The 15260-nt window shown below is 41.3% G+C and overlaps 1 protein-coding gene across 1 annotated transcript in view; it reads left to right on the top strand.

Annotated features, from left to right (window-relative positions):
- The window catches only part of LOC145346988 (stathmin-2-like), a 56739-nt gene that overhangs the window by 26232 nt on the left and 15247 nt on the right, over positions 1-15260 (top strand). The window contains exons 2-3 of the mRNA XM_080194874.1: positions 14206-14301; positions 14793-14971. Of these exons, the coding sequence (XP_080051000.1) occupies positions 14206-14301; positions 14793-14971 (275 nt within the window). The remainder of the gene's footprint in view (positions 1-14205; positions 14302-14792; positions 14972-15260) is intronic.

Genomic DNA, 15260 nt, shown 5'->3' with positions numbered 1-15260 from the left:
CAAATGGTGTGGAACATTGTGCCGTTGTTAGCAAACATCTCCACTTCTGACCTTATGATGAATGAAAGGTCATTGATGAAGCAGCTGAAGATGGTTGGATCTAGGACACTTCCCTGAGGAACCCCTGCAACAAGATGATTGATTTCCAACTACCATCTTCTCTTGCGCTCGATATGACTCCAACTAGTGGAGAGTTTCCCCCAGTTCCCATTGACTTTGATTCTGCTAATGCTCCTTGATGTTACATTTGGTCAGATGGTGCCTTGATTTCAACTCTTTTGTCCATGTTTGGACTAAGGCAGTGGGCACATAAGGTGCATGGCCCTGGTGGAATCCAAACTGAACATCATTGAGCAGGTTATTGTGGAGTAAGTGTTGCTTAGCACTGCCAATCGCACCTTCCAATACTTTGCCAATTATTGAGAGTCAACATGGAGCTGTAACTGCCTAGATTTGATTTTGTGCTGATTTTACTGGACAGGATGTATTTGGGCAATTTTTCACACTGTTAGTGATGCTACTGAGCCACTCTTGTGGTGGATGTTTAAATTTCTCACCCAGAATATATTCTGTGCCCTTGCTACTCTTAGTGCTTTTTCTGAATGGTGCTTAATATAAAACAGTTTGTTTATCAGCTGAGGGGTGGTTGTAGGTATTAATTAGCTGAAGTTTCCTTATCCACGTTTGACCTGAAATCATTGAATCAGAAGTCAACATTGAGGATTCTCAGGACCACTCCTTCCAACCATAAACCACTGTGCTGCCACCTCTGATGGGTCTGTCTTGCTGGGGAGATGGGGCAGATCCAGATGTGGTGGGAGTAGTGTCTGGAACATTGTAGTAACGGCTGATTCAGTGAGCACAACATCAGGCTTGATTAATCTGAGAGACAACTCCCCATTTTGCCACAGACCCCCAGATATTAGGAAGGAGGACTTTGCAGGTCAGCTGGGCTGGGAGCACCTTTGTTGTTTTTAGTGCCTAGGTCAGCCTTGTGTGGTCCATTCTGTCTTATTGTTGTTTGATTTTTCTTTAGTGATTTAATAAAACTGAGTGACTTGCTCAGCCACTTCAGAGTCAACCATTTTGCCACTTGGAGGCCCAACAGGATAAGAATTCCAGATTTACTTTCATGGAAGAAATCCATGACCAGGATGTGTTTTCTGACAACTCAGTAGTTTCATGTTCAGCATTACTGATGCTTCAGATTTAGTAAGCAATTGAACTTAAATTCCACCAGCTTCCATGGTGGGATTTGAACTTGTGTCTTTAAGCATTATTCCAAGCCTCTGGATTACTCAGCCTGGAGCATTCCTACTAAGCAACCATTCTCAATAAATATATTCAATTTCATCATTCCAAAAGTGATACTGTTCCATTTCTAAGATTGGCATTGCAAGTATTTTTGAGAATAGTTATGTGCTTGAAAATAGTACTAGCTGCCAACATTGTTCCTTAGGTACACTGAGTATAACAGCATCCTAACAGAAGTATAATTCTCAAACCTATAAGTAGAGGTGTGTTACACATGGCAGGCAATGAACACAATCTTCTTTGGTACACTATGAAGTCTGTATTCAATTAGAATTGATTCTGTTTTTGTGACCTAGTAAGTGACAATCAATATAGTTTCAAAAGGGGCTGATTCTCCCTAACCAATTCCTTCAGCATTTGAGCAGCAAACTTCCAATTAGATAATATAATGCATTACGTAACTGACCTAGATATGTGGATAACCTTCAATAAAGTCTTGCGCAACAGTTTGCTGTAAAACCTTGAACAGTGAACTGCATTTTCCACAGATACTAGCCTGAAACCTAGCAAGCTTGGCACCAAAAGGGCACTAGTAAATGCTCCCTCAAAGTTTATTTATTAGTGTCACAAGTAGGCTTGCATTAACATTACAATGAAGTCACTGTGAAAACCCTTTAGCACTTCACTGTGGTGCCTGTTCAGGTACACCAAAGGAAAATTTAGCATGGCCAATGCACCTAACCAGAACATTGTTTGGACTGCGGGAGGAAACCAGAATACCTGGAGGAAACCTGCGCAGACTCCACACAGATCATGACCCAGCTAGGAATCGATCCCAGGTCCCTGGCGCTGCAAGGCAGCAGTGCTAACCACTGTGCCACCCCATAAAGAGAAGGGTTGGGTTATCTGAAATGATATTTAAAGCAAAATAGTACAATATGATAGTGATAACAGGAGACACTTTTGGGTAGAAATTGGTTTAGGGCAGTGGCATAAATTGGTTGGTATTGGATCAGATGCTGGTTATACATGACACCTGATCTTCAATTCAGTTGCAGTCAATTTTCATCATCATTGCACGGTCAGTAATGAGAAGTAGCCGATCACCCACTCATGACAAAATCTGTCGCTTTTCACTCCATTGATTTCAATATAATGAAAGTCAGAAGAGCAATTTAGCCCTCAGTGCAGTGAAGGCAAAAATGTATCATAATGCCTTTCAATGTCTCAAGCAGTTGGATAACAATCAATCAGTTACACTAGGACAACAGAGCTTTAATCATCCATGATGACATTTTATTCTAACCATCAGAGAATTCTGCTGGATTAATAATGATCAGGTGTAGCTCAGGTTATTTGAGAATGTACTGGAATGTGAGTGAGGTGGAGTTACTTGCATGATAGGCCTGACTCCTGACTGTTAATGTGAGTGATGAAGGAGTGATGCACTTGGTGGATAAGACATGTCATATGAAGATATTTTCACTGACTTTGACCCCAGTGAGACTATTAAACTTCTTGTGGCACCGCTCCCAGCTTAACTGGACCACCTGCTTCCATTTCTTTCTTAGGGTTTGTCCTGAGGGTTTCTGGTAGAATCCATTATTTTTCTCCTGCTGTCAGCCTGCACCACAAAGACATCCAGCATTGCATTTATGAACCTCAGGGTTCATTTTTGTTCTATTTGAACCTTTTTGTTCTATCAGTGTGGACAAGCAGCACCAGCTGGCATTCGTCTTTTAAGAGGGACAGGTTGGCTGCAACATGTGATATTAGCGCACACTATTCCACCCCCTGCTGAGTGCACAGGCCCTATTTGGGCCAACATTATTAATGTGTACATTGCAGCAACACCAAGTTTGGATGTTGCATGCTTTAACTGGACCTGGCATGGGGAAAATCATGAATCGTAACCCTCCCCTCACCCAGAAAGTGGACAATAACAAATTTTTATCCCTTTATCTGTGAGACGGGGCAAAGAACTCAGCTGCATTGATTTAATAACAATTTCAATCTTTACAACTCCTATTCTTGCATTGGTATCTGTACTGAAGACAAGGGTAAATCATCCGATTCCTGGAATTCACTACTAACTGCTCATATGACGTACTTACTGTAACACCCGTGTTTCACAGTAATGCAAAAGATGCAGGTCTAATAGTTTGGTACTTTTGTATAGATATTCATCATTATTTATCTCCAAACTTAGCGCAGACCTTTCACTGCTGAAGCTGTTAAACCAATCTTCCTCAATGTGCCTGGCTTGCTGCATACATTGGCTGGTACAGAAGTCGATCAAGTGGTCCACTTCTCCACATTTGTCAGTCAACTTGGAATAGTTTCATGCCAACACAGATTTTGTCTTTGCACAAGAAACCAGTTGTCCACTAGTGACCAACTCGACTGATGCCTCTCCAATGTATCTCTTCTTCATCTCCTGGTAGAGGAGAGAGAGAGACACTTCATATCCAGATTAGAAATTGGAGGTTTAATCAATGGTAATACCAATATTTGCATAGATGTGATGCAGATCCAGTCCATTGCACTGTAGAATCTGACTGGAGGAGGATACATCACTGCTTGGGTCAATATATAAATCTTGAGTTAGCCTCTGAAGAAAATCAGGAATGATGATGCTTCATAGAATGTTCCATTGAAGGCAGTTCAATTTGTGCTGAATCTCAGACAATAGTTGGACAGCAATTATAGCAATCCAATGCAGATCACCTTTGGGAAAATCCAATCCTCAGTATGAAAAGTGGCTAAAGTCAAACAAGTTGGGCATGTATATAGACCTTTTCATGGACAGACAGAGCAGCAATTGATCTAAAACTGCAGCATTTGAATACATAAACATTTCCTTTATAGAGTCTCACATTTATCTGTTTCACCCTGCTGGCATCTTCCCAGAAATCTGAACCCAAAGAAAATGTTGATCTTACATCAATTCTTTTAACTGCTGATAAAAGTGGTTTTTATAGTGTCTTTATTAGCTTCCTCAGTGGGTGTGCAAAGCACAAGAATAAGTGCTTGCATGTGGCAATGTGCCAGCCTGACATATAAAAGACAACAGAAATAAAATGCCACATTTTAAGAGATTTGTTGAATTAGTGTTACCTCATTTATATTGCTGATTTCTCCTGAATCTCCTAGCCTCCACAAAATGGTGCCTGTTATTCATGCGTCTCATTTCAGTTAGAATGCTGTATCTCTAATTCATATGCTAACTATAACCAAGTATTGAACCCAAAGGACAGGACCATTGGAGGAAACATGTAATTCTTCACATATGACCTGCTGGTGTTGAATTTGGCTAGACATAAGATCAGATTCACCAGGAAAACTGCTAACCTGCACATCTGGACACCAATGATTAGAAACAAATAATAGCCTCGATGTATATATGAAACAGACCTCACTGTGAAACAGAAGAGGAGTCTGTGAAACAGCTCAGTGATCAGTTATTTCTAAACTTCCAGTATTTCTGAACTCACCTTTGGGAATCCTCACCTTTCTGAAAGTGTTTTCAGTCTGCCAAGAGATATCTCAACTGAAGATGTTGCCTCGTTAAGGAGAGCTCTGACATGGACAATGATGTGGCTGAAAGAGATGAAGCAAGAGATCAGGAAGGGGATAAGCAAAATGAAGTTCCTCAAGAGTTAGTGCTAAATCCCCTAATCTGTGTGAACAGTCTGGATCCAGCTAAATTGGTCAAGTTCACACATACCATGAAATTTGCAAGCAGTTGAATTTGATGGAGTAGCCAAGAAGCTGCAGAAGAAACTGGATTAATTTAATACCAGTTAAAGGCAAGGTCACGTGTCGAACATTAAGGACACAATGGTATCAAACTCAAGTTGACTGGAAGAGTTGCTACAATGATAGTCAACCAGCACTCACTCGCTTTGTAATACCATAGAGCAGCAACCAATAAGCAAACAGAATACAGAGTTATATTATTAAATGGGTGTAGCGTAAGTCTGAGGCTAATTTACTTCAGTGGGAGTTAAAATCAGGAGAGATGTAAAATGGACTGCAAACTCACTATTGGCCATGTTGCATTACTTCCAAAGGTTTTAATTGTAGGTGAGTCCAGAACTAAAAAGCTGACATAAAAGAAGGCCGTTTAACATATCAGATGAAGAATTTAGAATGGATTTACACAGAGCGGTGGGATTCTGGGGCTTGCTGGAACTTTGAATGTTAGAAGCAATTTGCATTACTGCATTTTAAGAGTGGTTGAATCCACACATGAAGAAGAATAGAATAGAGGGAAACTGAGTAGGAAGAAGCATTTAAAGTTGAAAGGCTGTTGTAGTACAAAAAAGGTGTGGTCTATTTGGGGAGATTGAGTTATTTTTGTGGTGCAGCAGTTAAATCGTAACTGAAAGCCATGGGGATATGGGTGCATGTTGATAAATAAATAAGATCAGGACTGAGTTCAGAAACTGGCTGTTCATTCAAAGGCTGATTTAACATTTGGAAAGTTCCATCATAGAATCCCTACACTGCAGAAGGGGGCCATTTGGCCCACTCCCACCCAGGCAGGCCCTGTCCCCATAACCACACATATTTACCCTGCCAATCCCCTTTTACACAAGGGGCAATTTACATGACCAATCAACCTAACCTGCACATCTTTGGAATGTGGGAGGAAACCGGAACGCCCAGAGGAAACCCACAAGGACATAGAATGTGCAAACTTCACACAGATGGTCACCCAAAGCCAGAGTTGAACTCATGTCCATGGCACTGTGAGGTAGCAGTGCTAACCATTGTACTAGCCCTTCAGGTAGGATATTAAGAGCAAAAACTGAAGCCTATCAAAAAATTGTTTGTGCTGATGGACAATAGGGAGCAATTTTTCTCTTCCTAGTGTTCCATCTGAGGAGTTGATGAAACAGCAGAGAACTAAAATATTTTGCAGAAATCATTCTCAATCAGATTCTTACTATTTAAGGTCTCGCTTTATTTTGCTGAAGTTCCCACCCAAATGGGAGCTTCATTATAAGATGTAAAACCATACAAAAATAGGTGTTACACTATTTTTAGTGCACGTTCTTCTGGAGACACGGTATCCACGAACCCCAGTGACAACAAGGTGTAAGATAGATCTTTCCAAAGCCCTTCAACTATTATGGTAGCTGCATTAGGCATTTTAAAAGGTTTATCTTGTGTTTATTTTTCTATTTTCCCACCCAGTGACCCTTCCCTCTCACTCCCCCCTAAATCCTCTCCAATTGGCATATAGGTTTTTTTGCCTAGAATTCCCCTCACTACCATCAGACGGTGACTGTAGTAACCACCTTCTGAAGAGCTGTCATCCTTTGGAAAGATGCCAAGTTTTGCCTTTTGCCTGCAAAGTTAGCTGCCACTAAGATGTCCCTCAATAGTGGTTAACAGCCTGAAACCTGGATGAACCTTCTTGCAGACCTGCTGCAATGCTGACCCATCTGATTGTGGTATAGCAAGGTGCTAAGGAAATGTTCCACCCTCCCCAAGCATCTCATGCAGCCTTGCACCTCAATCAGTTAGAAGTGTTCAAGTACTGGGCTGCACTAAAACTTGTCCGTAGATTTATGAGAATAAACCACAATTATGACAATGAAACATCCCAAGGCGCTTCAAGCGTGTGATCAAACAAAGTATGACACCAAGTCACAAGGCAAATGTTAGATCAGATGACCGAAAGCTTAGTCAAAGATCCAGGAACTGTCAGAGCAGAATTTTCTGATACTGTGTTTCCAGAGTGTTATCTCAGGCTGGAAAAGCAGCAAGTAGCTTACCAAATGCCTTGCCAGCTTTTCTCCTTGTTTTGTTAAGTGCTTCAAGAAGAAAATGGAAGAGGCAGGTCCCACAACGTCATGCTGGCAGGGTATGCTCTACTGGCAATTTAAGCTTTTGAAAAAGCAAGTGATTTTAAAAAAAAACTTAACGCCCTACAGAACACAGCCCCATGGACATGGAACCCCTCCCCCTCCCATTCACCACAGACTCAGGACACCCCTCATGGACACAAAGACCCTGTACCCATTGTCAGAGTGTATTGCCCGGGCACCTCCATAGCCCACTCCACACACCTCCGGAGGGTTCTGTTTGCCAGACATATATCATGGGAGATCTGTTGCAATTCACCCTGATGTGAGGAGGCCAGTCTAATGTGGGAGGAATATGCATAGTCAATTAGATGTAAATTGGAATCCTGACTTTTTAAAGTTGGTGGTGGAGCAATTGAGTGGGGAAATCCCACCAGTGTAAAAACTGTTTCGGGCCTTTCATTCTATTCTCAGCACCCACTGTCATTCTGCAGCTCCCACCCCCCAGAAAAAGTGGGGGAGGCACTGGAAATCTGCCACATAGGTCTTAAAAAAAAAAGAAAGCAAGGTAGAGAGATGGAGAGGTAAGGGAAAATATTCCAGAGCATGGCATTGGGCAACTGAAGCATAACCACCAATGATAGAGCTATGGGAATGCACGAGAGGGCAGAATTAAAAGGAGCAAAACCTTCCTTTGAGGTAGTGGGACTGAAGAGTGAACGAGTAAAGCCATGGACATATTTGAAAACAAAAAATGAGAATTTTAAAATCAAGATGTTGCTTGACCGGGGTTCAAATAGGTTAGCAAGTGTGATGGGGGAATGGGCTTACTGTAGTTAAAACATGGCAGCAGAGTTTGGATGATTTCAAGTTTGCAGAGTATAAAATGGAGACCAGAAAGAATGCGTTGGATAGCTGAGTTGAGAGGTAGCAATGGCATAAGTGAGGGTTTCAGCAGTAGATGAGCTATGACAGGGGTGAAGTCGAGCAATATTAAGGTTGAATAGAGGTGATCTTGGCAAGATATGACTGTGAAGTTGGAAGCTTATCATGGTATCAAATCTAACACCACAATTGATAACAGACCAGCCAGATCTGAGTGTCGCTAGGAAAAGAGATGGAGCCAATAGCTAGAGGACAGAGTTTGGAGTAGGAATTGAAAACAATGGTTTTAGTCTTGATGTTTAATTGGAGGAAATTTCTGCTGATCCAATATCAGGTGTTGGATAAAGAGTCTGATAAATTATCAACAGTGGAGGAGCAAACACAGATGATATTGCAATACAACTAGCATACATGTGAAAACTAATGCTGTAGATTCAGATAATGTTGCTGAGAGCAGCATGCGGATAAGAGATAGGAGAGGACCAAAGATCAATCCTTGGGAGATACTTCCTAGAGGTAACAGTGCAGGAGCAAGAGGAGAAGAGTGTGATTCTCTGGCTACAATTAGGATAGTGAACACAGAAGAGTGAGAACATGATGAGTTAAGATAGAGGTTGAAATCACAAGTCATTTGATGCAGAGGATGAAGGAGAAAAGTGGTGAAACTTTGTTTAAAATTTTGTGTGTACTGGGGGCGGGGATACAGAACAAGGTGAGAGGAGTGAGACAGACCAGCCTGCTGGGCTACAAGCACAGGACACCATAGATCTGTTATCTTTCCAGGACATGAATCTAGCACAGACTCTGAAATAAGGTTGGATCTCATGACCCATACTTAAACCAACTGTCTGAGCCAAGGCTTTAAGCATCAAGTCTCAAGATGACTCATGGGCAAAGGAGGGGTTTACTTTGAATGCCTACTCTTCAGTGATTGGATAAATGGTGTTGACAACTGATGTGGGATAACCACCTATCTGTAGAAGTAGGTTCTATAAATAAGTGTTTGGGAGGGAAGTCTTCAGTCTATTTGGGACAAAAGACTGAGTGAGAGCTACATATCACTTTGGCTAGCTCAGGAAAACTAAGAGCAGAGGGGTTGCCACCACCATCTATAGAAATCAGCTTCAGCTATCCATTTGTCTGATCCATGTCCGATAAACCAGTCTGAGGAGACTGCTGCCACCAGCCATGGCGACTAGTATCCTCTGCTTGTGCCATACATTTGGCTGTTCTGGAATCAATAGACCATTTTCACTTGTGTCATGTCCACTTAGCTTCACATTTAAACTGTCACTCTTTAAAATCACTTAAGCTCAATTCCTTCCCCCAACCTCCTCCTAGGTAATCTGTGATCCCTTAGAACAAAATCTTACACAGAAGACAAAATTTGAGCAACAATAATAGTGAATTCCTTACAGGAATGCTGAAAGAAATATTAATAGCTGCTTCACATGTGACTCACTATCATTTTATACAGTGAACTGCCCAAAGCAAAGGGGCAAGGTCCCCAAAATAACACGAAGAGAATTCTGAGAAAGAGGATCAGATAATAATGAAACAGAATTAAATTATACCTCGTAATAAATTCAAGTGTGTGGGAAGATTGGTGAAAATGTTATCATTTGAGAATTGACACATGGTTAAGAAAAAAAATGTACTACTTGCTTTAAGTTCAATGAGGACAACACCTTGACAACAGCAAAGCAAGTTAAAATCCCACGTAAAATAGGTGGAGTAAACAATCTGTGACTGCTGCTGTAGATTCTAGCGAGATACCTATGCTGCTGAGTAAACCTATGAGAAAGACAAAAATGAAACTTGATGTGGAACATAAGGCAATTCTTTTGGAAAATTTGCTGTTTAACCAGTCAGAATATTTTCGGAAGACAGTGCCATGACCTATTGTAAGCCTTCCATTTGTGTGTAACTTCAAGATGGTTCCCATGGATCTACAGGACAAAGAAATGTTTTCATTCTAAATTCTTGGACTTTTGGTACGGACATGATCTCACCTAACCCACCACCACCTCCTCCTTTCTGAAATGTCAAGTACCCTTGAATACTCAGGTACCAGCCATGACCACTTTATCACAATGCCTCTGTAATGGCTATTACATCACGTATACCTTAAATGAAGAAGGTTGTGGCTGTTGAAGGTCATTCATCTCTACCCGGAGACATCACTGCAAATGAAGTTCCTCAGGGTAGTGTCTGAGGCCCAAATATCTTAAGCTGTTTCATCAATGACCTTGCCTCCACCATTAGGACAGAAGTGGGAATCTTGGTGGATTGTATTTTGCACAATGTTCAGCATCATTCCCAACTCTTTAGAAATTGAAGCAGTCTGTCCATAATGAACAAGACTTGGACAGTATTCTGGCTACTCAAAAGTAATATTCACACCATGTCAGTGCCAGGCAATAACAATTTCTAAAATGAGAGAATCAAACAACCTTACTTTTGATATTCAATGGAATTAACATCACTGAATCTCCCCTAGGAACATCCTGAGGGTTACTATTGAACAGAAACTGAACTGGGCTGGCCATATAAATACTGTGACTATAAGGGCAGTTCAGAGACTGGGAATCCTGTGGAGAGTAATTCACTTACTGATTTTCCCCAAAAGCCTGTCCACCATCCACAACACAGGTCAGGAATCTGATGGGATACTCTCCACTTGCCTGGATGAGTACAGCCTGAACAACACTCAAGTAGCCCAACATCCAAGACAAAGTGGCCTGCTTGATTGGCATCACATTCACCACCTTCAACATTCATTCCCTCCACCACTGGCATGCAGTGGCAGCAGCAAGATGCACTGCAGCAGCTCTCCAAGACTCCTTCAATGGCACCTCCCAAACCTATAACCTCTCCACCTAGAAGGACAAGGGCAGCAGATGCATGGGAACACCACCACCTGCAAATTTGCCTCCAAGTCACTCGCCCATCCTGATTTGGAAATATGTTACCATTCCTTCACTGTTGCTGAGTCAAAATCTTGGAACTCCCTTCCTAAACAGCACTGTGAATATTCCTACAATGCAGCAGTTCAAGAAAGCAGCACACCACCTTTCAAGGGCAATTAGGGATGGGCAATAAATTCTGCTCTACCCAGCAATGCCCACACATCATGAACAAATAAACAAAGGTTAGAACTCTCTGCCATGTGCCCTGTTACCGTTACCAGTGAGAGTGGACAATTTGGTGCACTGCCAAATTTCCATTCACTGCAGCAGGACCAGAGAATCCCAACTGCAGGTGAGGTTAGGGAATTCTGATCAAAAACTTATATTTTTTTTCTATATGCTATCAATTCATCTATCTTGTTTAAAATGCTGTGTGCATTCAGATAAAGAGTTCTTAATTCTGGCTTTTTATCATTTTTCCATCCTTTGTCCTTATTTTCTAGTGCACTTTTGTGTTTAAACTTTTTACTGGTGTGAAACACCTTTTAGAACAATGTGGCATGTAGCTGTAGGGATACCTGAGCAAAGTCCAGGGCTACCTCCCAAGTTCAGGATGGAGGCCAACAGCGATCCTGGAACACCACAAGAATGGGTCAGGGAGCATCGACATGTGGATTTTCCGGATCCTGGTCCTTAGGCAGGGTCCATTTTCCAGCTTCAGAATATTCTGGGAGACCTATCTTCTTTCTCGAGTGATGCACCTTTTAGCCCCAGAATAATCCACAGCTGGACCTTCCAGATTCCATGTCCTGGTGGGTCCATCTTCCAGCCTCAGAATATTCCTGGAGACCTAGCTTCATTTTCAAAACGTTGAACACTCTTTTTCTTCAATATGTTCAGTGATGTGACACCTTTTTCAATATGGCTCCTGGATTAGATTGTGGATTACTCACCATCCAGGCTTCCCCCAACGTAGAATATGGTGCAAAGGACCTGGCTGCATAATGAATCAAGTTTAGGGCTGGAAGATTTGACCTCTGCTGAGGGAAACACTCCACCTTCCGCCTTGCCTTGGGATCTAGCCCCAGCATGGAGAATTCTACCCATAGCATTGCTAATGGATGAGTAAGAGAGATTGACCTTTAGCTTGTGAGGCTCAGAAAATAAGAAGGGTTATTGAATGTACTCTGGCTACTGAAGCACGGGCTCTTGTGGAGGCCACGAATATCAGATTCTGTGTGCCAAATATTTTAAGTAGTATTCTGCGCAACAGGTGTACTAAAGATCCATTGGAAGTTATGTAGATAACCGTTCATTGTATGATAATGCACACTCGGCAAATTATGAGCGAGAAAAGGTTACACTTTTGACCTTGCTAACTGCAAACAAATGCTGGAGAGAAAGGAAATCCCAAATTAAATGGGTGGGTTCAATCACCAACTGTCAGACTTTATAATTAAAAGAAATACCTGCATGAAGAAATTGTCAAGACTGCTACAGGAAGGGTATTACAGAATATAATGGAGGTTATACAAGTTTTTTGATTGTACATATAAACTCCAAATGTAATTAGCGAGTGAAGTGGAAATCTGAATTGTATATGATTTCAGTGTTTGATTGTATTCAGCCTTTGGGGATTAACCAGCAAGTCACTTGTGTTCCTTTTTTTAGGATCAGACTGAAACTGTGGGGGTTGGGTTTGGTGGTGCATGTGCATATGGCTCTGCAGATAAAAGTTTACAAGTGCATAAAGGTTAGGCTCCAGCTTTATTCACCCCCCCTGGCTGTCATGAGTAGAACAGCAGCCTCTATTGTCTCAGCTCTGCAACAGAATAGCCGGATAACAGGCTGTCCTGAATATCACCCTGTCTTTATCTGAAAGAGAAATTGAACAATGACATTCACTTTCTGCATTAGGGTGTGAGGTTTACATCTTTCCAAAGCTCTGCACACCCTTAAATAAGGGGGGACTTTGTTACCTGTGCATTCTGGTTAGATTTGCATGCAAGTCCTCATAGTATGTCACTCTGTGCTTGTTATTCAGATTGGACTTGTAGCTAGTAGAGAGCCTTACACATCATCTTAGACAGCATCTTATTATCTCCCCAACTGATGGTCAGGAAAGGAAATTAATTATATTAAAAGTGGTGAATGTTTCAGTGCAGTCCTGCATAACAAAGCTAGATTATTAAATATAGAATGGAACCTCTCTAATTGTAGAGCAAAATATCAATAGAACACAGCTCCACATAACCATTAGGTTAGTAACCGAAGATAATGGCCAACTGAGGGCCCCTAGCCTCAGAAATTTGGCATTAGGGACCTTGAAACTTTTTTCTTCATTTTGTAAAGCTTTCTGATCTACTGGGTACAGGTTTTTAAGGATTGAAAAATTGATCCTGCAACCTTCAATATCAAAGCTCCTCTCCATCAGCATTTAAACTGAATGCTGAAGAGGGTGAGATAGTGTCTGAGCTACCCAAATGGATCCATCATGTTCAGACCAACTCTGGCTTTGTGTAATGTGCACACTTCAGGTTTCACACTCCTAGCCTATCAAAATTCACTTTCAATGGAGAAAGCTGGAGATTTTAAATGGCCAACTACCTTGTAAACCACGCACGCGCGATTCCAAGCTTGACCCAATCTCCCCTCCATGAAAATAGGAAGTTCCATGCCCGAGGATGGGAGAATTAGAATAACCGGCCATTTCAACTATTCTCACCACAACCAGGAGGGTCTGGGCCTTTACGGTGCTTTCGGATATTGATTATGAAGTGGCAATTTCAGTTGAAATATTCTGCCTGAATTTCTTTTAGTAGATATAAGCATGAGATTTTTCCCTAAATACAGTAAAATCACATTTTAAGTATACTACAAACAAGTTCTGACTGAATCAAGTCTAACTGTTGTCATAACAGAAGGAAGGCAGTGACACAGTCGTAATCCAGAGAGCCAGGGTAATGCTGTAGGGAGATGGTGAAATTTGAATTAAATTGATATTTAAAACCTAATGATTACCATTAAACCACTGTTGATTCATTAATGCCCTTTTGCAAAGGCAAATCTGCCATCCTTGCCTGTGATCTTCATGTGACTCTAACTCCAAAGTAAGCGCAATCAGGAATAGGAAAAAATGCTGGCCCAGCTAGCGACGACTCCTTCCATGAATTAATAAAAAAAAGCCACATGTATATAACTCTGGTATACAATTTTTGTTTCAGTCTGTCCTTTCTCACTGAGTTCCATTGTGTTTAATCTTTGTAATTTCTGCCAGCCATCTGTGTAATATTGTGGAAGGAAACTGCAACTTAATCATGTCTGCTTCTGTTTCCTTGCAGCATACAAGGAGAAAATGAAGGAGCTCTCTATGCTCTCTCTGATATGTTCCTGCTTCTATTCTGAACCACATGCTGCAACATTCTATAACTATGATGGTGAGTCTTTCTTCATGATTTGAAATCTCTGTTCAATCAATGTAACAGGAAGCAGTTAATCCTAAGAACTATAAAGAGATGACAGAGCCAATTACAGTAACTAATGCATTTTATGTTCCTAATGGTAGTTTTGATGGAGCCATTTTGTCTTCCTTAGTTATTGTTTCTTTGCTAATTGACTTGCTCTCAAGAAGTAATCATTCAGTAAAGATAACTGCTCCAAAAAAAAAAGCACTTTCTCTTTTCAGTATAGTAATGTGATAAAGCCTGGAAAATGTCACTGTGTGAAGTAAAGATTAACATTGAATTCAACCAAAATGTGTAAAAACAAAATGGGCTCATTAGGATAAAATAAGAAATAAACTGAAGTTCACACCATTCGGATGGTGAATTTTGATGGCCACTATTCTGACAATGCTCAGAGTCTTCAAGGTCTATTTTTGGATATTTGCAATGAATACCATGTTTATGTGACAATAAATATTCTTCAGATATGCAAGTTAAACAAATCAACAAGCGTGCCTCGGGTCAGTCCTTTGAGGTGATCTTAAAGCCACCTTCTCCAGAAGCAGCACCAGCACTGGATCGCCCCCTGTCACCTCCAAAGAAGAAGGATCTCTCTCTGGATGAGATTCAGAAGAAGCTTGAGGCTGCTGAAGACAGGAGGAAGGTAAGAAGAAATATGCTTTGGATCAGAGAAATTATGAGTCGACTTGCAAAAACAAATTTAAGGAGTTTCCTTTTGTGACTGCACGTGGCCATGCAAATAGGAATACAATTCAGCAATGGGGATGTTACAATTGCCTGTATGCATATATGGGTTCAAATTTATTTATTAGTGTCGCAAGTGGGCTTACATTAACACTGCACTGAGGTTACTCTGAAAATCCCCCAGTTGCCCCACACCATCACCTGTTTGGGAACATGGAGGGAGAATTTAGCATGGCCAGTGCCCCTAA

Source organism: Carcharhinus amblyrhynchos, chromosome 8 (assembly GCF_965287045.1).
Source record: "Carcharhinus amblyrhynchos chromosome 8, sCarAmb.v2.hapA, whole genome shotgun sequence".
NCBI lineage: Eukaryota > Metazoa > Chordata > Chondrichthyes > Carcharhiniformes > Carcharhinidae > Carcharhinus > Carcharhinus amblyrhynchos.
Note: the sequence above shows the minus strand (reverse complement) of the source record. Positions and strands in the feature narration are given on the sequence as shown.